Source organism: Macrotis lagotis, chromosome 1, assembly GCF_037893015.1.
Source record: "Macrotis lagotis isolate mMagLag1 chromosome 1, bilby.v1.9.chrom.fasta, whole genome shotgun sequence".
NCBI lineage: Eukaryota > Metazoa > Chordata > Mammalia > Peramelemorphia > Peramelidae > Macrotis > Macrotis lagotis.
This window is the reverse complement of record NC_133658.1, coordinates 431,233,349-431,259,326: the sequence shown is the minus strand read 5'-3', so window position 1 is coordinate 431,259,326 and position 25,978 is coordinate 431,233,349. Positions and strand designations below refer to the sequence as shown.

General features: G+C 34.6%; 1 protein-coding gene across 6 annotated transcripts in view; it reads right to left on the bottom strand.

Moving 5' to 3' along the window:
* MARK3 (microtubule affinity regulating kinase 3) overlaps window positions 1-25,978 on the bottom strand; it is a 120,398-nt gene that overhangs the window by 25,154 nt on the left and 69,266 nt on the right. For all 6 annotated transcript variants that reach the window (XM_074213175.1, XM_074213170.1, XM_074213171.1 and 3 more), the window contains 5 exons: window positions 4,365-4,421; window positions 2,895-3,131; window positions 2,625-2,744; window positions 949-1,048; window positions 540-652 (listed from right to left, as the gene is read on the bottom strand). In XM_074213175.1, the coding sequence (XP_074069276.1) occupies window positions 540-652; window positions 949-1,048; window positions 2,625-2,744; window positions 2,895-3,131; window positions 4,365-4,421 (627 nt within the window). The remainder of the gene's footprint in view (window positions 1-539; window positions 653-948; window positions 1,049-2,624; window positions 2,745-2,894; window positions 3,132-4,364; window positions 4,422-25,978) is intronic.

The window sequence follows — 25,978 nt, the reverse complement described above, 5'->3', positions numbered from 1 at the left end:
AAAAATATAAAACACGAACCTCACATAATAAGAGTTATTTTAATGAGATCTTTAAATTCTAGCTGAAAACTCAAGGACATTATTGATGGTCATCCAAAAATAAAGAAAGAGGGAAATGGAATATATATTTTTCCAAAATATGCTGCAAAAGGCAGAAAACAAATACATTTGTTAAATATACATTACTCCCACAACCAGTTGACATATGAAGTTTTTTTTCTTTTTTAGGTTTTTGCAAGGCAATGGGGTTAAGTGGCTTGCCGAAGGCCACACAGCTAGGTAAGTATTAAGTGTCTGAGGCCTGATTTGAACTCAGGTACTCCTGACTCCATGGCCGCTGTGAAGTTGTTTTTAAATACTAATCGTAGACATGTTATGAAAGCAGAGATTATCTGTGACACTTAAGAGGCATTACCTTGAAAAGACAGTAGTTAATAAAAAAGGAGTAAGTCATTGGACTTATTTGTGTATAAAAAGTATTAAATAAAAAAAAGATTACAAAAGATATCTTCAGCATTCCTTTCTGAAATTAATCTTACCTCTGATGACTTCCTGCCCAACAACAAATATGTAGCTGTGATTTCATCATATTTCATTTTACTAAGAGATTCTTGAATTTCTTCTTGTGAATATCCCATTCCCACCATAATATCTAAAAGAAGGGTACAAGAAAGTTTATATAACAAAACATTATTTTTCAGGATCAAATGTTCTACTGACTTAAAATGACTCTATTTTTCTTAAAATGGATGCATATGTAAACCAATTATTACCTGTTCCTTGTACAGTTCATGTATGCTTCTGAATGTCAGTGACAACAATATATTTATATGCATATAAAATAAACATGCACACACACAAACATTAAAATAATCTTTCCGGCACTCCCCCGCTTTCTGTAACACACATATACCCACGCCCATACACCAACAATCCACACAAGATTACCTATTCTTTTCTGGTCTGAGATGTCTAGTTCTGGTTCTACAAATGGTTTAAGTTCATCTTCCTCATGTCCTGCATTGATCCACCTGTCCTTCATGATTTGCTACAAAAAAGTGAACTATTAATTGTTTTTCAAAAGTAGAAGAGTAAAAATCAAAAACAACATCACAGGAATACTTTAACTACTTCATTATATATAACACTTCTGAATTTTAAAATTTTCAGATTTTTCATTATATAAAACTAAAGGGAAAAAGTTTTATACTTTCTTAGCATATCATTTTCTCAAGACTTTTATATTGTTGTGCTGCTCCTTTAAGAAGCTTTTCTACAACATAAGCTACAAATGATGATCTGCCTTAAGGTGTTCAGTCAAGTAGAAATCACCACCTCTTAAGGCAGTTCATTCTACCTTCAAATGGCTTTAATTACTCATTCTCTTATCTACTTTGGAGCCAAGCAGAACAAGTCTAACATTTAACATGACAGTCTTTCTAATATCTGAAGAAAACTATCATGTTCTTTTGATTTCTTCTACTCCAAGATCACTCCCATGCCCCACCCCACCCCGGTTTCCTTCATTGATTGTATATACATAGTTCCTATATGGGATAAGCTTAAACTACAACTTAATTATGTACTAGCTTATCAAAACTTTCTCTAAAGCATGGCATTCAGAAATGTAATGTTATCCAGAGCAGAGTAAAGTAGGATTATTTTCAAGGAGGACTATATGCTCCTTTCAAAAAAGGGTTAAAACTGAATTAGTCTGGGTTGTTTTTTTTGGGGTGGGGTGGGGAAGGGATTGGTGGTGGGTTCCTCTCCATTTATGTTTTCATATAATAGAGCCGACTCCCTCTAAGTGGACTTCATTCCACTACAACTCAACATGTAGTTTTCAAATGATGTATTTGGTAAAGCTTGTATTTTTTCCAACCTGAATATAAGACTAAATTTACTTCTTTTAAAGTTTTGCTTACTATATTTGGTTTGATGTGAGAATCCCCTCACCCATTCTGACTCAGTATCTAGGTTGGCCATTCTACCTGGCTATCAATTTTATGAACAGAACATGGTCTCTATATCTTTATCCACGTTATTAAAAAAAAAATTAGACAGCAAAAATCTATGGAAAAATCCTTGGGATGCTCTCCTGGAGATTGCTTTTATATAGTGGATACTGAACCAGTCATGAATAATCTTAGCTCTAACCAGTTTATAATACCCTAAACTGTACTACTGCCTAGTCCACATCTTGCCAACTTGTCCACAATTCTATTCTTTTTTTTTAAAAGAAATATCTTGTTAAATTTATCAACAGTATTTTCTTGGTTTGACTAATTTAAGTAATCCCATAAAAAAATGAAGTTAGTCTTTAAGTTATACAGCTTTTTGTGATTACTACTTCTTTTCTTTAAATGTTCACTACCCACTTCCTTAATATTTCTAGAACACTGCAAAAAATTTAAATCAAGCTCCCTAGCCTATCATTTGCTGACTGAATTCTTCCTTTTCTGGATAATCAGAATTATTATTTACTTTTCTCTGGTCCTCTTAAATGCTTCAAGTTAAAAGTCTTCAGAATAAATCAAGTACTTTGGACAAGGTAAGCAAGCAAAGCTCTAAAAACAATCAAAGAACTTTCAAAGTTCCCTATTATTTCTCCTATTGACAATTACCTCTAGTGTGCCTCTTTTTGTAGGATTTAGCACCAGGAAACGTTTGAGGAGATTTTCACAATCCGTGGACATGTAGAAAGGGATTCTGTATTTTCCTCTTAATACTCTCTCTCTCAGTTCCTTTTGGGAGGTCAGATAAGGAAAATATAACATTATTGTGATACAATTTTACAACTTTTTAGCTGACATAATTTTTTATTTGGTGGTACTTGAAAATATCACCAGTTTTGGTGGAATTTAATAATAAGAATGAAATCACTATATATATACCTTTAGGTTTTGTCCATCAAAAGGAAGGGAACCACTCACAAGAGTGTAAAGAATAACACCTAGACTCCAAACATCCACTTCAGGCCCATCATATTTTTTACCCTGGAAGAGTTCTGGAGCTGCATATGGAGGACTGCCACAAAATGTGTCCAGTTTATTTCCAACAGTAAATTCATTACTAAAACCAAAGTCTGCTATTTTAATGTTCATATCTGCATCTAGCAACAGATTTTCAGCCTAGAAGAAAAACATTAAGGAAAAATGGGTTTCTTACAAAAATAAATAGCATAATTACTAATTTTAATGTAATGTCTTTTTACGGATGATCTACAAGTCAAGTCAACAACATTTATTAAATGTCTCTAGGTGCTAAGAACTGTGACAAGCATTGAGAATACAAAGAAAAGTAAAAAAAATTGTCTGTACTCTCAAAGAAATCAGTCTGAAAGGGGTAGAAATAACATGCAAACAACTAAGTACAAACAACCTATGTTGCTTTAGTTGCATATAATTCTTTTTTTTTTAGGTTTTTTTGCAAGGCAAATGGGGTTAAGTGGCTTGCCCAAGGCCACACAGCTAGATAATTATTAAGTGTCTGAGACCAGATTTGAACCTAGGTACTCCTGACTCCAGGGTCAGTGCTTTATCCACTGAGCCAACTAGCCACCCCTAATTGCATACAATTCTTCATGATGCCCTGTGGAAGTTCCTTGGCAAAGATACTTGAGTTTAGCTTTGTTGCTTCTGTCCTCAGATCATTTTACATTTGAGGAAACTGAGGCAAGTAGGACTTGCCCAGGGTCACAGAGGTTTCTGAGGACAAATACGAATTTAGATCTTCCTGATTCCTGATCCAGTGTTCTATCCACCTCATCACCTAGCTTTTCTATTAAAAAAAAAGTTATAGACAAGATATAATGAAGAAAACTTTAGTTATCTAATGAAGCTTTTCTAGAAAAAATAGAACATAAATTAGAATTCATGTTTTTATGTCCATAAAACAAGAACATCGATTTGACTTCATTCTACATCAGTTTAAGCCATAAACAAAGTAATTAACGTCTTTTAGAGGACTCTTAACCAAATACAACTGAAATTTTTTTTATTCAGTGACTAAACTTACTAAAGTATCTTTTTACTTTAAGTAAAAATACTTAGTTTCCAAAAGGATGCTGAGGAGATAAATAGTTTGAAACCAGGGAAGTCTTGTCAAAATGACTCAGGTAGTTATGTACCGACAAAATAATGACTATAAATGACACTACCACAGCAAAAAATTCTTAACATTCTTTCTTTTTTCCCTCTCCAATGTGGCTTAAAAATGGTTTTTTAAAAATATCATCAAGCATAAATTTCTTCTCTAAAAGTCAGATTTAATTGGTTATTTATTATTAGCACAGCTAGAAGAGATACACATGTACCAATAAATTTCATTCAGAACCTAGTAAAATTCTATTTATTTATACTTACCTTAAGATCCCTGTGAACAATATGCTTCTGGTGGCAATATTGCACTGCTGATACTATCTGGATGAGAAAAAAAGTGCTTGGTTAAATAATCACCACGAATTAATTATAAACAAGCCAAGACTTAAAATTTTAACTTAAGTTAAATCGCCATTACACATTTGCAATCAGTATTTGAATATTCTACAAAATATTAGTCACTTGAATATAAATTCATTACCAGCCGTCTCAGAAAACAATATTCTTGTGAATTATACTATTTTTCACATTTTCTTCCTCCCCCGGACCCTGACAGTAAGCAATGTAAAAATAGGCTCTACATTTATAACTATGCTAATAGATTTTGGACTACACTTTTGATATGTTAAAATCTAGGTCTAATTAGATTCAAGTGAATCATCTAGTAAAAGTCTCTCTTCTCTCTACTCCATAACTACTCTCCTTACTGATAAGTGAATTGCCCTTACACTTCCAGTCTGACCTGAAGTGCCAAGAGCTGCTTGGAATAAGTTTGCTATTCTTAGAAAACTAATTCAAGATACACGTACCTCATTAATAACTAAAAATGCACAACTTTCCTTCTTTTCTTTTTTTTGTGCTTATTTTTGAGGCAATTGAGGGTTAAGTGATATGCCCAGGGTCACAAAAATACTAAATGTCTGAAACAAAATTTGAACTCAGGTCCTCTTGACTCCAGGGTCAGTGCTCTAACCACTTGTAGTACCAGCTGCCCTTATCTTTATATCTCTGTGATTCAAAATAGCTTTCTGCAAAACAATTTCATTAGAAGGAAATCATTATTCTGATGAGTAAATTAAGGAGAGGAAAGTAAAATGAATTGCCAAGGTTGGAGTCAAGTCTCCAAACAAGTTCTTCATGACAAGACTATTATTCTTTGGATTATTGTATCATTGTCTATAGCGTTCAGAAAGGTAGTACTATATTGCTTGAGTTATACCACTCACATTATTCCTTAATTAAGAATGAACTAGCTGAATTCGTAGCTTTCATCATGATGACTACATGAATGATATTTACAATAAAAAGGAAATGCTTTTTATAAATTAGAACTATTAAAAAACCATTGTTGGTAAATGAATATAATAGACAAATTTCTTATTTTATACCTCCCATTCCCAGAAAGTCACACTTTATAATAATAAAATTGGGGTAAAAATTGAGCAAAACCAACCAATATAGTGGGGAAAAAAGGGCTCAAGTTGGGATTTTTGGTTAAGATGTCTACTTGAACAGAAGGCAGACTACCCAGTTTCACATAACTCATCCAACATTAACCTGAAACTCATATAGATTACAGCATCCCCCTCTCCCAAATCAACAACAGCAAGGGCAAAAAAACCCAAACAAACAAAAAAAAAAACCTTTGAGCAAAGTCAGATACCCCTTTCCCAAGAGAACTCAAGAATTCCACTAGAAAGGGGAGTGAGTGAAAGGTGGTATAATAAGATATCTTATGGAGGGAAATAGAAGATATTCAGTGTGAACTTCCACAGAAGGGCTGAGGGCTTCCTAACCCTTTGTTCTGACATGTTGTAGTGGACTCTGAAGATCCAGCACTCTGATTTTAAATAATCTTAAGGGAGACAAAGCAGGAATAATTACAAACCATCTCTAATAAAATAAAAGTATAGTCTACCATCTCATTCTAGAAGGAACACAAAGCTCCAGTTGAGAGACCAGAAGACTTAAGAAAAAGCCGGCCTCAGTCATGTAGTAGTTGTGTGACCCTAGACAAGTCATTTAACTCATTTTTCTTAGTTTATTTAACTAATGGGAATAAATCATACTTTGCATGGGTGTTGTCAAGATCAAATGAGGTAATTATTTTGTAAAAATCATTAAGTACATTGATTAGACACACAGTAAAGTCCATATATATGCTTATTTCTTTAGCCTTTTCTTTCCCTGCATTTCCTTTTGTTCCTATTTCTTCCATTTACACTGCTGTTGTCCTCATATGTATTGTTTTCCTGGTTCTGCTTACTTCACTTTGCAGTGGTTCATAATACATCTTCCTCTTGATGCTTCATCCCTAGTATTCCTTAAAGAACAATAATAATTTTTCATGTTCTATTATGATTTGTTCAATTATTTCCTCAATCATGTGCATCTCATGTATTAGTTTCCAAATATTTGCTTGAACAAAAAGTGAAGCCATAAATAATTTGGAAGGGCAGCTAGGTGGTGTAGTGGATAAAGCACCGGCCCTGGAGTCAGGAGTACCTGGGTTCAAATCCGGTCTCAGACACTTAATAATTACCTAGCTGTGTGGCCTTGGGAAAGCCACTTAACCCCATTTGCCTTGCAAAAAACCTAAAAAACAAAACAAAACAAAACATAAATAATTTGGAGTGTGGAGTCTTTTTCCTTTTTTTAAATCATTACTTCCTTGAGCTGTATGCCTAGTAGTAGAGGAATCTGAATCAAAGGGCAAGGGCACTATAGTCACTTTCTTGAACAAATTCTAATTACTTTCCAGAATAGTTAGGATTCAATCACAGTCCCACCAATAAAGCATTAGTATGTCACCTATTGACATATGATGCACTTCTCCGTGTGGTTTAATTAATAATATACTGAGTTCCAGTTCTGGCTTTGCCCCTTCTCTGTGTGGCCATTATTAATCATTTGGGAATCAACTGTCTTCTACAAAATAAAGGGATCGGATTAAATGACCTCTAAGATACTTCTTGATGTAAAATTGTTTTACAAGAAAATATCAATGTCAGGATCTACTTTTCTAAGTAATCTTAAATACTAGACACTTTTCCCTTCTAATCTTCCCAATGTGTAGATTTCATGTAATTCAAACTTCTATCTATTTAACAAAAACACCTGGAAATGTAAACCTGCAACAGAGAAAGACAAAGTACTCCTAAGTAAAATAATATATCAAACTATCGCTACTATCTCAACAGTTACATAGGGACGATTTTGAAACTGGAGCTTAAGAGCCTATGATATAGTTATTATGCCATTAGATCACTAGTTCTGCATCTAATGTGATACTTGTAGAGATGAGATCTGGCAAATGGTTCTGCTGGGGCTACAGCTTCTGCCTCCACAGCAGTCAGTGCTTTTAAAGATCAGAAAGAGAAAGATTTTGTTACCAAAATCCTAAGAAACCAAATTTTGCTTTATCAACAGAAATATCGTTAGAGAATATATATTACTAGTTATGTGACACAGGAGAAAGAAAGTCAGGACCAGAGTCAGAAAACCTCGTTTTCCTGAGTTCAAATTTGGTCTCAGACATTTACAAGTTGTATGACCCTGGATAAGTTCTGTTTGCTTCAGTTTCTTCATCTGTAAAATGAACTGGAGAAGGAAATGGTAAATCACTCTAGTAACTCTGCCTAGAAAATGAGGTATTGAAGACATGGACATGATGGAAAAACAACAAATTACTATGCTTTGCTGCTATACTTTAGGGACCATGGGGCTTTGGACTATATCTGAGACTTACTATTATGGGTTCTCTTCTCACAAGAATGTGAGTTCCTAGAGATAAGTGACTGCCTCTTTTTTTTAATATATCTACAATATTTTCCAAAGTATTTCTCTTCTATCCCCCCGCCACCTTAGAGACCTTTCCCTCATAACAAAGAATAAAAAGATAACCATTTCAGCAAGACTAATCAAACAGCACAATTCTAAAACAGTTTATAATTCTATACCTGTAGTCTTTGCCAAGAAGGGATGTACCTTTTTTATTTCCTCTTGAGGATTAAATCTGGTCATTTAACTTTACAACATTCATTTTCAACTTTTTTGCTTCGGTTTATTTCATTTTGAATCAGTCTTTCTGTGATTCTCTGTATTCACTATTCATTATTTCTTATAGAGTATAACATTCATCTAGCATAGTATACCTATCAACTGATAGATATATTAGCTTAGTTTCCAGTTCTCTGCCTGCCATAACAATTTTGAAGTATCTAGTCTTTTTATCATTCAATTTTTTGGGCTTTATATCTAGTATGGAAATGTTAGCCAATTTCTTGACATAATTCTAAACTGCTCTCCACAAAAGGTGGTAAAAACTTCCAATTCTACCAATCATGTTACTAACTCTTAACTTTATATGGCCACCAACTCAATGGATGGGGTTGGGGAGGGAGGGTTTCAAATATCCATAATTAACAAAACATTCAGAGAAAACAATTTTACTTAGACTGGGATTTTGCCTCAGTATGAAAAATGAATGTTGACTAGGTTCAACATTGGAATGACTCCTGAGTTAGGTCTTTGTAATATAATAACATTATTTAATCTCAAGTGAAATTTCTAGAATGTTAGTCACATTCAAAGTCAACTCTAAGTACAGGCATTCCGGAACCAAAATTCATTTATTCAACACTTACTAAATGCCTACATAAAAAGCCCTATGAGGAATTCAAAGATTAATCAAACAGCCTTTATCCTTATGGAATTTATAATATAGAATATATTCAAGCAATTATAATGCAAAGAAAAACATGATGTGAGGAAGGAGAGTATAAATGAAGTATTATGGAAAGAGATTTCTTTTCTCAATCTGTTTCTTCATATGTAAAATGAGGGAATAAAAGAAAATCTATAATGACACTTCTAACTTTAAATCTAGAATTTTGTTGAGTACAGAAAGAGGCATCAAGGAAGGTTCCATGGAAGAGATTCTATCTAAACTTTGAAGCACAAGTCAGATGTCTATATGTGTATGAGAAGGGAAGAAAGGAGAGAAAATTTCTGGTGAAGGAAATAAGCAAAAGGCACACAGAAGTTGGAAACCTGTGTGGGGTTAAGAAGCAGCCATTAATTCAGTCATGTTTTAAGTGTGGTCCAGGGATCCCTGGAGGTCCTCAAGATCCTAGGGTGATTCCTAAGGTCAGAGGTTTTAATTTTTAATATAATAAATACTGACAGATAAACATCAACAAAACCTCTTTTGGGGAGGAAAATTTAATAAATTTTAACAGTATAAAGGGGTTTTTGAAACTAAAAAATTTGAGAACCACCAGACTAAAGCATAGAGTACAGAAATAATTAATGGAAGATTAAAAGGTCACACTGGTTTTGGAAGGGTTAGTTGGATTACAATATAAAAGAGCATGTATTTTATTTTACATGCAACTGAGAAATAATGTATTTCTGACCTCATTACTCAAAAGTACCATCTGCAAAGTTAGCAGTGTTTTTTTTTCTTTTGCAAAGCAGTGGGGTTAAATGGCTTGCCCAAGGTCACACAGCTAGGTAATTATTAAGTGCCTGAGGCCGAATTTGAATTAGCATGTTTCTTAATTGACAAATCTGAAAATACTTTTCTTAGTTCTCATCCTTCTCTTTTGAAACGTAATCACTTTGTTGTCTCTAGGTATTCCTGACACATCATATTTAGCAAGTCTAAAACAAAACTCATTGCATTTCTTCTCAAACTCTTTCTTCCAAATTTCTCTATTTCTGCCAAAGGTATCATCATCTTTTGAGGCACAAAGGTTCCTAACCTTGGCATAACCTGGATACCTCCATCTCTTCCTTCCTATGTTATCAGTTGTTAAACCTTGATGTCTATTTGTAAAAAAATCTCTGCATTCTAAGCCCTTCTCCCTACTCAAATTGTCTATACCTTAGTTCAGGCCCTCATTACATCTTGTCACAATTTTAGAAGCTTCTATATCTCTCCTTGACACAAACAGACCCTTATTCCAATCCATTAGCTACAATTATTACATCAATTTTCTTTAATGCACAAATATGACATCACGACTATGCAGTCTCAATACTAGAGCCTCCTGTTGCCTTTAGAATGAACTGTAAACTTCTTTGACAAGATTTAAAAAACAAAAAAGAAAAAGGAGGGGCAGCTAGGTGGTGCAGTGGATAGAGCACCAGCCCTGGAGTCAGGAGTACCTGAGTTCAAATATGACCTCAAACACTTAATAATTACCTATCTGTGTGGCCATGGGCAAGCCACTTAACCCCATTTGCCTTGCAAAAAACCTAAAAAAAAGAAAAAGAAAAAAAGAAAAAGGACCTTAATGTATAAAACTGTCAATAGCAGTTCTTTTTAGGTGGCGAAGAGTTGAAAATGGAGGGAATGCCCATCAATTGGGGAATGGCTGAATAAATAGTGGCATGTGATTATAATGGTGTACGAATAATAAGCAGGATGGTCTCAGAAAAAACTGAAAAGACTTACATGATCTGATGCAAAGTGAAATATACTGTGTACAAAAAACTATCAGCAATACAATGATCCAAGACAACTCTGAAGGAATTATGATGAAAAATATAATCAATCCTCAGAGAAAGAACTGATGATATTCTGGATACAGTCTGAAGCATATTTTGTTACTTTTATTTTTCTTGAGGGTGATTTTTTGGTCTGTATTTTTTTCACAATATGACTATTAAGGAAATGTTTTGCATGACTGCATACGTATAGCCAATATCGAACTGCTTGCCTTTTCAAAAGGAGGTATGATGAAAATTGTTTTTACAGAGCTACGTGGGGAAAAATAAAAATAATAAACTTAAAAAAACCACTTTATAGTTTTTTTAAAAAATAACTTCATAACCTAGTCCTATCTTTATAGACTCATTAGGCATCACTTCCTTTCTTGTACTTGACAAGTTCAGAAAAATTTATTCTTTCTTTTCCCCTAACAAATGACTCCCTCTGAACTGATGATTACCTTGCCCAGAATGTGATCTCCTCAATCAGGTTCAGAGAATATCTAGTCTAGTTTAAAGATGCATTTTAAGCACTACCTTCTACACAAACTGATAATAATCGATTCATCTATTCACCTTGTACTCATTCTGTTTATATAGAGGGTTCCAACTAGGTTGGTCAAAGGATAGGCCTGAAGTCACTCATCTTCTGGGCCTCAAACACTTTCTACTATATAACTCTGGGCAAGTCATTTAACCTCTGCTTGCTTTAATCTACTGGAAAAGGAAATGGCAAACCACTTTGGTATCTTTAACCAAGAAAATCTCATGGATAGCATGGGAATGCTATGGTATATGGTGTCACTTAATAACAATAAAAGCTTTGGCACTGTTTTAGCTGAAAAAGGTTTAATAACTAAAAAAACCAAAGTTTTCACCTTGTCTGCCAATATATGTAAGTCTTGGGAGTAAGGATTGTTGAATTCCATTCTACTTATATCTCTAGTACTTAGAAAAGTGCCTTTAAAAAAAAGAAGAAAAAGAAAAGTACCTGGCACTTAATTGCTTGTTGATAAATATCAAGGCAATCCATATTTGTGGTAAGAAAACAACAACATTGTTTAAAAAAAGAACGCAAAATATGTGCAAAAGGCTTGAAGGAGAATAAAATGGATGAAGGAAAAGAAAAAGTTTATCATGCAAATCACAGATAAAGAAAGAGAGAAAAGTGAAAGAGACAATCACAGAGCAATACTCTTATCTCAAAGGTTGGTGGGAAAAAAGAGGCCAAATTTTCAAAAAACATACAGAGCAAACAATATAATTTTTAAGCAAGTGTCTTTTGTGAAAGTGGTGATTGAAACAAGAAAAATACTCATGAAATAAAGAAAACTTTATTGCCTCTTAATAATGAAAAATTAATTGAATTGGCACAGACTGAATTCCCTTAACAAAAAAAAAATAAAGTGAATAGGAATGATTTATAAACTCTAAATTGAAAATATTTGTGGACTTAAAGGACGTAAATTATGCTAGAAGGCAGTGATTCTCAAACTTTTTAGTTTCAAAACCTGTTTACAATCTTATAAATTACAGAGGGTCAAAAAAACTTTGTTTATGTGACATATCTTCTAATGTTAACATATTGGAAATGAAAAGTTGAAATTTTAATTAATAATATTAATTTAATTAAAAATAACAACATACCTACTTTAACCTGTTAATATAAATCATGAAAAATAACAATGTATTTTGGCTGACAAAAGTCTGATCTCACAGATGAAATTACAAATACCCTCAAGGTTTCTCAGACTGACATAAATGAAACCAAGACTCACTGATACAAGGAAGTGATAAAAAGAATAAGAATATCAAACATTTTCTAACATACAGTGGTTGAAGGATAGGAACAGTCAGTTCTTGAAGAGAATAGAAAGAATCAATAATCATCTAAAATTGTTTAGGTTCTTTAAAAATCAAAGAAAAATCAAATTGAAGCTGATACTATCTTTTACTCACTAAATTGCCAAGAATCACAAAGTTCAAAACTGATGGGAATATAGGGGAAAAGGAACATGATTATTTATTTTATATATACAAGTAAATAATGATAATGATATCCAACATCCATAAAGCATTTACCATTCTGTCATTTGATCTGAGGTAAACAAAGGTTAAGTGAATTGTACAGGGTCAAAGGACTAGGAAATGTCTGATGTCAGTGGAACTAGGTAGTGTTATAATCTCTGCACAAAGTACTGACTTACAAATGCTAGCTGAATTTAATGAAAGCAATACAGAATCTTTTAAGAGCTACAAAAATGTTATAACCTACAAAAAAATATTGGCTCAGTGATCCCTTTATTAGGAAGGAGTATGACTAAGGAAGCCACTATCATACATGACTTTCTTCTTTGAAGACAAAGTCCAAGTACCATCCTTCTACAAAAATGTTGTTCCTTCTCATTTTTAAGTATCTTCCTCTTCTTAACTCGTATTTGGTTCTATACATTTAATTGCACCACCTTTACACCTATATATGTCTTCCTCAACAGAATATAAACTTGGGATAAAGGATTATTTCTTTTTATCTGTATCAACAATACCTAGTACAGTGCTTCATTTGCATCAAATGTTTAAATACTGACTAAATAAAGTATATATATATATATATATATGTATATATATATGAATAGTTTGAAAGTATAAATTAAAAATTCTTCAATATATTCAAAGGATAAGAAAGTACTTCTAATTTCTGATTATGAGCCTTCCTAGAAATATTGCTGGGAGCTACTTGCATTTCGATATAAACAGGCATTTTTTTTTTTAGATTTTGCAAGGCAATGGGGTTAAGTGGCTTGCCCAAGGCCACACGGCTAGGTAATTATTAAGTGTCTGAGGTCGGATTTGAACCTAGGTACTCCTGACTCCAAGGCCGGTGCTCTATCCACTGCGCCACCTAGCCACCCCTAAACAGGCATTTCTAAAATCACATCAATCATATACTGTAATCATATGAAAATTAGTGTTTTCTTCTCAACTAGAAACACAGTAATGTTCAAAAGATATAAGACTTAGAGAGTTCTTAGGCTATTTTATCTTTCCCAACATATTATATGAAGAGTGGTTAAATGTATGCTATAAAATGAATTTGGCAAATACATTTTTGTGTCTATTTTCCTTAAGGATGGGTTTAAAAACTGATTATAACTTGAACTGGTATTAATAGGACCAATTAAGAATAAGAATAAATAAATCCAAAATTCTAATAATACTAAATAAAAATCCAAGATTTTTCCAGGCCTTGGCATCTCTCCCCTTTTCTTATGCATTGAGAACTTATCCCTCCAACACTTAAAATTATGTCGCTTCTAGTATGACTCTCTCCTTTCTGCATAATTAAATGATCTAGTTCAATTGTTAAGCCTGTGATATTTTCTACTCTAGAACTATTCTGTCTTTTTTTTTTTGTTTTTTAGGTTTTTGCAAGGCAAACGGGGTTAAGTGGCTTGCCCAAGGCCACACAGCTAGGTAACTATTCTGTCATTTAAGAGTTAAAAAAGACTGATGCTAGGGTCCAGATATAGTAGTTCTATTATAATTCAATGTTGAAAATTTTTACAAATCTTTTCCATTTTTCATCTATTGTTTTGCCTTTCTACTCTAATTTCATTATTATTATTATTTTTTGAAAGGCAATGAGATTAAATGACTTGCACTAGGTGACACAGCTAGGTAATTATTAAATGTATGAAACTGAATTTGAACTCCAGTACTCCTGACTCCAGAGCCAGTATTCTTATCCACTGTGCCACCAAACTGCCCTAATTTCATTCTTAATTATTCAGTGATTTTTGCTTCTTCTCTTTGGTCCTATTTCACACCTTACGGTCTTTTTATATTTTCTTCTTCTTTTTTTTTTTAATTTAAGGCAATGAGATTAAGTGACTTCCTAAGGTCACACAACTAGGCAATTATGTGTCTAAGGCTGGATATGAAGTCAGATCATCAGGACTCCAGGGCTGGTGCTCTATCCATTGCGCCACCAGTCTTTTTATATTTTACAATATCCATCACCTAGGTACTTTGAAATCCTATAACAATGGTCTCCTTATGGTTTCCTCCAGAAATCACTTCACATTGTCAAGCTCCAAGCATGTTGGTTTGCTATATCCCATGCCTAGATTGTTCAATATATCACCTGGGTTCCTGGTGTCCTTTAAGATCCAGCTAAAGTCCTACTTAGGATTTTTTCCTAATTACTCTTTTGATTACTTCAAAGTCCTGTATTTAGTTTGTATATATGTAATAATTTTCCCTCATTATACTATGAATTCCTTGTTTGTCTTTAACCTTAATTTGTATTGCTCCAGCTTAGCACAGCCCAAATTACAGAGTATGAATCTTGAATATTTACTGACCAGAGACAATACTAATCATGATCTTCCAGTCACTATCTTCTTCCATATGAACTTGCAAGTGAGTTTGTACTGTTATTGCCTTCTTCTGTTATGTATATATTTGATGATGAAGTTTCTAGGCCTTTTTGGCTTCCTCAATGTGATTTTGCTTCAATATATTTAGGAAAGAATAATAAGTCTGTGTTTTCTCCATCTCTCACTTTTCAACATCAGCAAGTTGCTTGATTATTACTATTATTACATTTCATTATTTTTTATTCTATAGTGATACTCATATTTTGATCTTTGCTCAAATATACCAGAGACAGCAAAATCAGAAATCTTGTTTCACAGAAATAAAAACATCAGTAAATTGTTTTCCCAAAATATAAACAAATTTTTTTCGAGGTATTCTTGCAATTTGATCATGAACACTGCAATAGGAGATGGTCAAATGCTCTATCAGAAATTTCATATTTGGGGTAGATAGGTGGCGTAGTGGATAAAGCACCAGCCCTGGAGTCAGGAGTACCTGGGGTTCAAAGCCGGTCTCAGACACTTAATAATTACCTAGCTGTGTGGCCTTTGGGCAAGTCACTTAACCCCATTTGCCTTGCAAAAATCTAAAAAAAAAAAAAAAAAAATTCCATATTGACATATTCCACAATAACAAGAAATTAACAAAGTCCTTTATTTTTCTTTCAAAAGAGAATAAAATAAGTAGGGCAGCTAGCTAGATAGAGCAATGGCCCAGGAGTCAGGTGGATCTGAGTTCAAATTCAACCTCAGACACTTAATAATTACCTAACTGTGTGACCTTGGGGGCAAGTCACTTAGCCTCACTGCCTTGCAAAAACAGACACACACACACACACACACACACACACACACACACACACACACACACTCTCAGTAAAACATGAAAGATTTATATGATCTGAAGGGAAGCCAGAGAAGAAAGGGGGTGAAATGGATAGAGCACCAGCCAAGCAGTTTGGAAGAAATGAATTTAAATCTGACCTCAGACACTTGATACTAGCTGTGTGACCGTGGCATGTCAACTCATTGCCTTGTAAAAAAATGAGGGGGGGAGAGGGGAGAGGGAGAGAGAGAGAAAGAGAAAGAGAATGTGCTTGTCTATCCTTCCATTCAGGGAGAATTTCCTTTTGTCTTCTGGTTTTACTTAAAAGGAGAGTTAGTCAGTGGTGATATTGATACTGAATTTCTGCAGTAATATGTTTACCTAAGTAACTAGACAAGCATTTTTAAGTTTCAAGCACCAGGTAGGCTAACGTTGATATGATTCCTAGTACCATCTTCTGATTTTTCTAACAACACGACACTGTAGAAGAATAAGAGGCCTGAATAAAACTGATGGCCATTTGGCATTTTTTTCTTAATAGATTGCCATGTTTAAAGAATTCGTTGCAAAGTGTAAAGACTATTGCTAATGAGCCTTTGTACTTATGTAGACTGGCCCTTGGAAACTACGCAGTCTGCTGCAGGGCAGTTTTCAAAGACTTTCCAGCACTTGGATCTCTACTGGTTCAACTTCTGAAGGCTAAGGACAAGCCTTGCAGGAAAAGGAGAGGCAGCAAGAAAAGGAGCCTAGTAAAGAATGTAAAGCAATAAGAAAAGCAACAGAAGAGGCATAACAACAATGTTAGAGAATCTAAAGAGAGAATATGAGAGAAAATGGTAGTTTAATGTCATGAGATACTACAGAAAGTTCATTTACAAAAAAAAATCCAAGAGCTATGGTAATTAGTAGTTACCAATGACTCTTATTCAAAGCAAATTCAACATGGTTTTGGGGACTGAATAGCAAGAAAGAATTTCTGTAGATGTATTTACAATTGAAAATCAATGGTGTCAAAAGAGTGGGAGGGGAGGGGGGGAAGTTAGGAAAGGAGGCAGATACTAGACCATACATAAGATTCCTGCTGCAAGTTTTATGATTTATAAATTCATTGATAGAATTTTTTAAAATGAATACATCAAACATATTAAAGTCAGATAGGAACTACATTTTAATCTGGTTTGGTCTCATTCAGGAGTGTTAGGAGTAAAATGAAACCAGTAGGTCAAGTTACCTCTAGGGTAAACTCTTCTTTGATAAATTTTGCTATATGTGAAAGGAAAGAAAAAAAATCAAAGATGTACTGAGAAGTTAGAAGGATTAAGAGAGGTCTTTGGGTAGGTGGGGGTGGAGAGAGGAATAATTTGCAAGCATAGATGGAATGCAAATGAGGAGTATGCTGGAAAAGTAGTATTTTGGTTTCACAATACTTTATATTTGGATAGTACTTAAGATAGGTAGAGTTAAACAAAGATTGTTATAGAACTCTTTAAATTTGAGGAAAAAATTAGTTATTATTTTAGAAATAAATCCATTAAGTTTCATTCTTATCATTTGCATGTAACCTCAATTCCCCCTACCCCAAAACATTTCACTGCAAGGAATAGAAAGGGCTAATCGTCAGTAAGAGACCTCAAAAGTCACAGGAATGCCAAATTATTCAGGATCAGGTCAGTATAGTCCAAATAAAACCAAGGCAGTTTAATACTCAAGCATAGCAAGAATTTTTTGGTTTTTTTTTTTTAGGTTCTTGCAAGGCAAAAGGTGTTAAGTGGCTTGCTCAAGGTCACACAGCTAGGTAATTATTAAATGTCTGAGACCGCATTTGAACCCAGGTACTCCTGACTCCAGGGCCAGTGCTTTATGTACTATGCTACCTAGCCGCCCCATAGCAAGAATATTAAAAGACATCAAATGTGCTTTCCAGAGCACAGTTTGTATGTGTAGGTATGTATAGGACTATGTTAATGTAAGTCAGATGACATCATAACAAAAGTAAATAAGAACCCAAAGAGGACAACTTGATTGACTGTTTGAGTGGCATTTGTGGTGGGTGAGATAAGTTTTGTGAAGAAAATCCTGTTTTTCTTAGAATACCTTCTAAGAGTTTACATGCAACAGCTACTATAAAAGCTATTTGTATCAATAAAGCAATTTATATAAATTCTGCGAATTTTGAGCTGAGGAAATCCATTAAAAGAGACAGTAATAGAAACAACTGAAGACATTTTGGCATGGAAAAGACTTTTTAAAAAAGTGATGAGAGCAGCTAGGTGGTATTGTAGATAAGAATATTGGCCCTGGAGTCAGGAGGACCTGATTTCAAATCCGGCCTCAGACACTTAATAAAACAAAAAAATGAATGCTAATGAATGAATGAAAGATTTATTATTTACTATGTCCTAAGCTGGCAGCTGGGTAGTACAGTAGATAAGGAGTGCCAGGATTGAAAACAGAAGACCCATCTAACTGAATTTCAGTCTTGCCTCAGATACCAGCTATGTGACCCTGTACAAACTCTGTTTGCCTCAGTTTCCTCATATGTAAAATGAGCTGGAGAAGGAAATGGCAAATCTTCCATTATCTTTGCCCAGAAAACTCCAACTAGTATTATGAAGAGTCAGACACAAATGAAAAAAACGTACCAGGCAATACACAAAATGCTAAGAATACAAAAAGAAGTTTGGGATGGGGAAGTTCCAATGATCTTTATAAGTTATCTCAGAGTAGGTCAGGTAACTGCACTACAATATAGAAGCCTAGAGGACCTTAAAAGGAACTGCAAATACATCTGTTGGTCAACAGTATCACAGGAAGGAAAGGAATTAATTGGTTACTCTCATTCAACCAATATTATATGAACAGTAAAGCAGCTTGGATGAATTCTAAGCAGGCCATCTGGGAGTGATCAAGGGGCATAAGCCAAAAAGATCACCAGAAAGTGGGTGAAGATGTAAGGTTAGATTTAAAAAGCAAAACAAAACAAAAATTGTGCAGCTAATTGGAGCATTGTAGTATATTTTCTAATGATAACTGGCATCCTTATAATAAAGAATGAAGAAAGTGAAGTTTTTACACCCACGATTGCAAATTGATAAGGTAGAACACCGGAAGTTCAAGGTATTCAAGAATTCATGTTTATTACATCTAAAATGTGGCATAATAAAAGAATATTTGACTAGGAAACAAGTGGTCTAGGCTCTAATTTAATTCATCTTACTAGTTTAGGCTTATTGTTCTAGTTTATTGGGTGCTTTGAAAATTTACTTAGTCTCTGCAAAACCCAGTCTACTTCAAGATCAAATAATTTAAACTTAATCAAAGTAAACCCAAAGACTTCTTTCTAAACTATTACATGTGATTCATTTTCATAAGATCTAAATAATTTCTTACTATTATATATTGGTAAATATTTTAGCCACTGATAAAACAAGTCATATAATTTGAGAAGAGAAAGAAGTGCTAAATTTTGTAACACTGAAACAGTCCCCTCCCATATGAAAGTGGTTGCTGTAAGTTAAAACCCAATAAAAACAATTGAAGATAAGAGAGTTTGGGCACAGATTTTTAATAACCTCTTGCCATATTTTCTATTCTCATATATGTGTGTGTGTTGTTTCTCTATAAAAGAGTTAAATTCTCCCTAATGAATATAGATGGAAAAATCTTAAATAATATCTTAGCATATCAATTACAGCAAGTTTTCACTAGGATAATACACTATGACGAAGCAGGATTTATCCCAGTTAGGTATTATTATAGCTAATTATGATTATATCAATAGATTCTGAAAAAGCCTTTGACAAAATACGGCACCCATTCCCACTAAATAAACTAGAGAACCTAAGAATAAGTTGAATGTTCTTTAGAATGATTAGCAGTATCTATCTGAAACCATCAACAAGCATTATATGCAATGGAGATAAACTAGAGGCACGCCCAATAAAATCAGGGGTGAAACAAGGGTGCCTGTTATCACCACTACTATTCAATATTGTGTTAGAAATGTTAGGGGGGCAGAGCTAAGATGGCAGCGTGAAGGCAGGATTTCCCAGAAACTCTTTCCCCCCAAAACTCCAAAAAGATGTCAAATTAGAGAGGCAGAACCCATAGAAAAACCAAGGGACAAAATTTCCCAGTCCAAGACAACTAAGAAGTTCTGCAGGAAAGGTATGTTTCACTGGGACTGGGGGCTGGAAAAAATTCATGGCCGCAGAGCAGGGCAGCCCAGGAATCACTGGGAACAACTTAAAGGGACAGTAAGAGAACTCTGCTGCACCATAGTTGAGTGCAGGAATGCTGCCTCAGAACAGTCCTATGGTGAGAACCTGTAGCAGGAATTGGGGGAAGCGAGCCTGCAGCTCCAGAGTGCAGGTCATACATGGTAAAGGGGGTCAGGGGAAACTGCAGAGGTCTATCTGCTCTCCCCAGGTTGCCCACACTCAGATCCAGGTTGCAGTCTGGGCTTCCAAACTAAGACAGTCTAGCAGGGACCCTTCTCATAGCTCCAAGGCAGAGGGGAGCACCTGTAGTAATCTACATATCAAAGCATAGGCAAGAGAGCATAAAAACCTTGGAGGAATAAAGGTCCCAGTGGGGTATCCCCAAAACCCTCCAAAGCCTTGGAAGCGTGGTAAATTAGTCTTAGGCTAAGGAAATGAGCAAACAAAAGAAAAAGAAGAATTTGACTGTAGAAAATTACTTTGGTCCCATGGAAGATTCAGAAGATGATAAACTCGAAGCTTCTGTATCCAAACCCTCTAAAAGAAATAGAAAATGGGCTCAGGCTATGGATGAGCTCAATAAAGACTTGAATGCCTTAAAAAGCAGAATTGGCCAGCTAGAAAAGGAGGTAAAAAAGCTCTCTAAAGAAAATAACTCCTTCAAATGCAGAATTGAACTAAAGGAAGCTGATGACTTTGAAAGAAATCAGGAAGAAATAAAACTCTTCCAAAAAGAAGCCAAAAATTAGAAGAAAATGTGAAATATCTCACTGGAAAAAAACAACCTACCTGGAAAACATCCAAGAGAATTAATTTAAAAACTATTGGGCTACCTGAAAGTCACAACCAGGAGAAGAGCCTAGACTTCATTTTTCAATAAATACAGCAAAATTGCCCTGAGATCCTAGAAGCAGAGGGTAAACTAGAAATTGAGGGAATTCAGCAATCACCTCCTAAAAGAGATCCCAAAAGAAAAACTCCCAGGAATATTATAGCCAAATTCCAAAACTCACAAGTCAAAGAGAAAAGACTAAAAGCTGACAGGAACAAACAATTCAACTATGTTCAACTACCGTGGCTCTACAGTCAGGATTACACAGGATCTGGAAGAAACTACATTAAGGGCTCGTAGGGATTGGAATATGATATTCCGGAGGGTAAAAGATCTTGGTTTACAACCGAGAAACAGCTACTCAGCAAAACTGAACATCTTTTTTCAGGGGAAAAGATGGACTTTCAATGAAACGGGACTTTCAAACTTTCCTACTGAATCAATCAGAGTTGAAGAGAAAGTTTGATCTTCAAAAGTACAGGACTTCGGTGACCCATAGAGGGGGTGCATGAGAAGGACTAACTATGAGGAACATAATGAAGTTGAACTGTTTGAATTCCTGCATGGGAAGAAGATACTGATAACTCATAAAGAGCAGTTAGAAGGGCACAGGAAGGAGTGGAATATAATGGTATAATATAGTAAAAAGATGGATTAAATGGATGATAAAATAAAGTACTGGGAGGAAGAGAAAGGAGAGGAAGAAGGGGTCAAGATATTTCATATAAGAGTCAAGAAAAAGCTTTTTCAATGGAGTGGAATGGGGGGAGGTGAGGGGGAAAGAGTGAGCCTTCATTCTTATCCAAAATGGCTCAGAGAGGAAATAACACACACACTTAATAGGGTATAGAAATCTATGTTACCCTAGAGGAAAAAAATGAGAGGAAAGGGATGGGATAAGGAGGAAATAGGGGGAGGGAAGGGTGAAGTAGGTGATAGAAGAGAGGGAAGATCATAGGAGAGGGTACTCATTGGACAGGATGAAAGAAGAGAGAGAACAGAATAAATGAGAGCGGGGAGGAATAGATCGGAGGGAAATACAGCTACTAATAGCAACTGTGGGAAAAATACTGAAGCAACTTCTCTGGTGGACCTATGATAAAGAAGGCAACTCACCCCAGACACAGCCATTGAAATTTGAGTACGGATTGAAATACTTTTTTTTTCTCTCTCACTATTCTTGAGGTTTCCCATCTTCTTGGGAGGTAGGGGGGAAGGGAGGGGTTATTTTTATTATAACAAGATTATTGCAATACTATAAAATAAACCAAAAATTGTGAACTAAAAAAAAAAGGGATCATTCATAGATACCTGAAGAGGGAGTATAACAACGTCAATTACAGAAGTTTCCCTATCTTCACAGGCCTCTGAAGATGAAATTCAAACCTAATTACAAACAAACAACAAACACAAAAACCATGCCAAAAAATTACAGCTTTACAATAACCTAATCTTTCACCAGGTCAAGGGAGTTTGAGGTCCCAGCTCCAGATTAGGAAGTAATCTGGGTCTCAATGTCTGTATGTCAGACTTCTCTGATTTTCTAGACATAGCAACTCCTCTGAAATCCCTTTACCCACTCCATATTTCGAAAGGCCTTCAAATAAGAAAGCTGAAGAGTTCGATTGGTCATAGAATTGTTAATATTCAAGTTACTTGTAAAGACAGAAATAAGATCAGAATCCGATTACTCTAATCCCAGTGTTCTATTTATTATACCACACTGTTTTCCCATAAATAAATCTTTCAAACATAAAATGTTAGCTTTAGCAATAAGAGAAGAAAATGAAATGGAAGGAAGAAACAAAACTCTCACTCTTTGCAGATGACATGATGGTATAACCTAGAGAATCCCAAGAAATCATCTTAAAAATTAACTGGAAACAATTAGCAACTTTAGCAAAGTTGCAGGATATAAAATAAATCCATATAAATCCTCAGCATTTCTATATATTATTAGCAAGATACAGTAGCATGAGCTAGAAAGAGAAATCCCATTTAAAGTAACTTCAGACAATATAAAATAACTTGGGAGTCTACCGGTCAAGGCAGACTCAGAAACTATGAAAACAACTATAAAATACGTTTTACACAAAAAATCAGATTTAAATAATTGGGCAAATATAAACTGTTCATGGATAGGCTAAGCTAATATAATAAAAATGACAATTCTATCTAAATTAAACTCCTTATTTATGCCGTTACCAATCAAACTTCTAAAAAATTACTTTAATGAGCTAGAAAAAATTTTAAGTAAATTCATATGCAGAAATAAAAAGTCAAGAATATCCAGGGATTTAATGGAAAAAAATGTAAAAGAAGGAGGCTTAGCCCTACTAGATTTAAAATTATATTATAAAGCACCAGTCATCAAAACTGTCTGGTATTGACTAAGAAATAGAGTGGTGGATGAGTGGAATAGGTGCAAAAGAAATAAGCAGGAAATGATTACAGTAATCAGCTGTTTGATAAACCCAAAGAGTCCAGTTTCTAAGATAAAAACTGTAGGGCAAACTGAAAGTTAGTAATGCAGAAACTTGGATTAGACCAAGATTCACATCGTATACCAATAGAAGATCAAAATAGGTACAGCATTTAGACATAAAAGACAGTATAATAAACAAGCTAGAAGATCAAGGAATAGTTTACCTGTCAGATGTATGGAAAGAGAAACAGTTTATGACCAAGGAAGAGATGGAGAAAATCATTAAAAACAAACTAAATAATTTTCATTATATTAAATTAAAAAGCTTTTGTACAGAAAACCACTGTAACCAAGAACAAAAGAAATGTAGTAAATTGGGAAACAACTAGTATTTCTGACAAAGGACTCATAGAGAACTGAGTCAAATTTAAAAAAAAACCAAGCCATTCCCCAATTGACAAATGGTCAGAGGATATGGAGAGGCAATTTACAGATGAGGAAATCAAAGTAATGCATAGTCATATGAAAAATTGCTCTCATTACTTATTAGAGAAATGAAAATTAAAGCAGCTCTGGGGTACCACTTCACACCCTCTCAGACTAGCCAATATGACCAGAAAGGATGATAATTGTTGGAAGGGATGTGGGAAATCTGGGATGCTAAATGCATTGTAGGTGGAGCTGTGAACTCATCCAGTCTTTCTGGAAAGCAATTTGGAATTATGCCCAAAAGGCAATAAAAATATGCATAATACCCTTTGATCCAGCAATACCAGTACTGGGTCTATACCCTGAATAGATGAAAAAGGGTAAAAACATTACTTGTACAAAAATATTCATAGCAGCCCTCTTTGTGGTGGCAAAGAATTAGAAATTGAGTGCATATCCATCAATTGGGGAATGATTGAACAAATTGTGGTATATGTACATTATGGAACACTATTATTCTATTAGAAACCAGGAGGGATGGGAATTTGGAGAAGCCTAGAAGGATTTGCATGAACTGATGCTGAGTGAGATGAATAGAATCAGAAGAACACTGTTCACCATAACAGCAACATGGGTTGATGATTAATTAATCGACTTGCTCATTTCATCAGGGTTTCTATGATGGAGAATACCATCATTTTGGAAGAAGACCATGACATTAGGGAGATAATGCAATGACAAGCATGTGAACTGGATTTGAGTGAGGGGATGCTGTGCTAAGTCACCAGTCTCACTTTCTCCTCCAGAGTCATCTGGTTCTAGTGGCCAGATACAAATCAGGACAACTGAAGATGGCCCTGGGTGCAATTAGGGTTAAGTCACTTGCCCAACGTCACACAGATAGTAAGTGCAAGTGTTTGAGGTTGGATTCAAACTTTCGTCCTCTTGAATCCAAGGCCAGTGCTCTATCCACTATGACACCTAAAGGACTAATATATGAAATAGCTCAGGAAAGAGCTTCTGAAAGCAAAAATTTAGTCTGTACTTGGCAAATTGGAATAAAACTACCTATCTACTATTATAGTCTAAAAAATATACCACTAATAACAAGAATCATATATCAATTTAAGGAAACAGATACAGAAAAGCTGTGACTACTTTGATAAAGTAGGTAAAACACTATACTTGGAGTCAAGAAGACCTCAGGTTAAATCCACACTGATATTTACTGGTTGCACAACTCTAAAGAAAGTGAGTTAACTTCTGTTTCAGTTTCTTCATCTATAAAAATCTATAAAATACATTTAATAGCACTTATCATCTAAGGGTGTTGAAATTCAAATGAGATAAAATTTGTAAACAAATGTTATGTAAATGCTAGCTATGGAGATTAGATTGTGACAGTGACACTATCTTTTAAATCCAAATTTAATGCAGTTTCCAATTATACCTAAGCTGCCTCACTAGAAAAAAAAAAAACACCTGCAGGTTGACATATGGGTTCTAGCACTAACTCTATGACTTATTTGTTTTGTAGCCTTGGGTAACTAATAAATTGAGTCCTATGGATAAATTTCCTTAACCATAAAATAGAGATAAATATTTTATCTACTTTACAGGAATGCTGTAAGAAGTGAGGAATAAAATAAAATTGGTCTTCCACAACTGTTACTTACTTTATTTTTATTTTTGCAAGGCAATAGGGTTAAGTGGCTTACCTAAGGCCACACAGCTAGGTAATTATTAAGCATCTGAGGTTGCATGTGAACTCAGGTACTTCTGACTCCAGGGCTGGTGCTCTATCCACTGTGTCACCTAGCCACCCGACTGTACTTACTTTAAAGGAAATCCCTAAGAAGCCCTTGTAGAAAACTCTAGGTCAGAGTTTTGAAATCCCTAATTAGTTCATGGGTAATCTACAGTTTTTTCATTTCTTAATAACTGCACAATTCAAAAACAAAATTACCTGGAGCTAGGTAAAGCAGCATGAAAATTGAAGAGAAAAACTGTTACAAGATTTTTTTTGGTGTTGTATACTTTACATTTAACATTCAAGACTTTGTCAAACAATGGAAAAATGAAATTATACTATATGGTCATTTTCACTTTAAAGAATAATTTTGCTTGACTTGATGACTTGGCTCAAGAAAGCAGTTCATGTTTAGAGTTAACTACAAATGGATAAGTTTTGCACATTTCCAAAGTTTGTAGGCTTCAAATTACAACTCTGTTCATCTAGGCAAATTTTTATAACTATATATACACCCAGGTA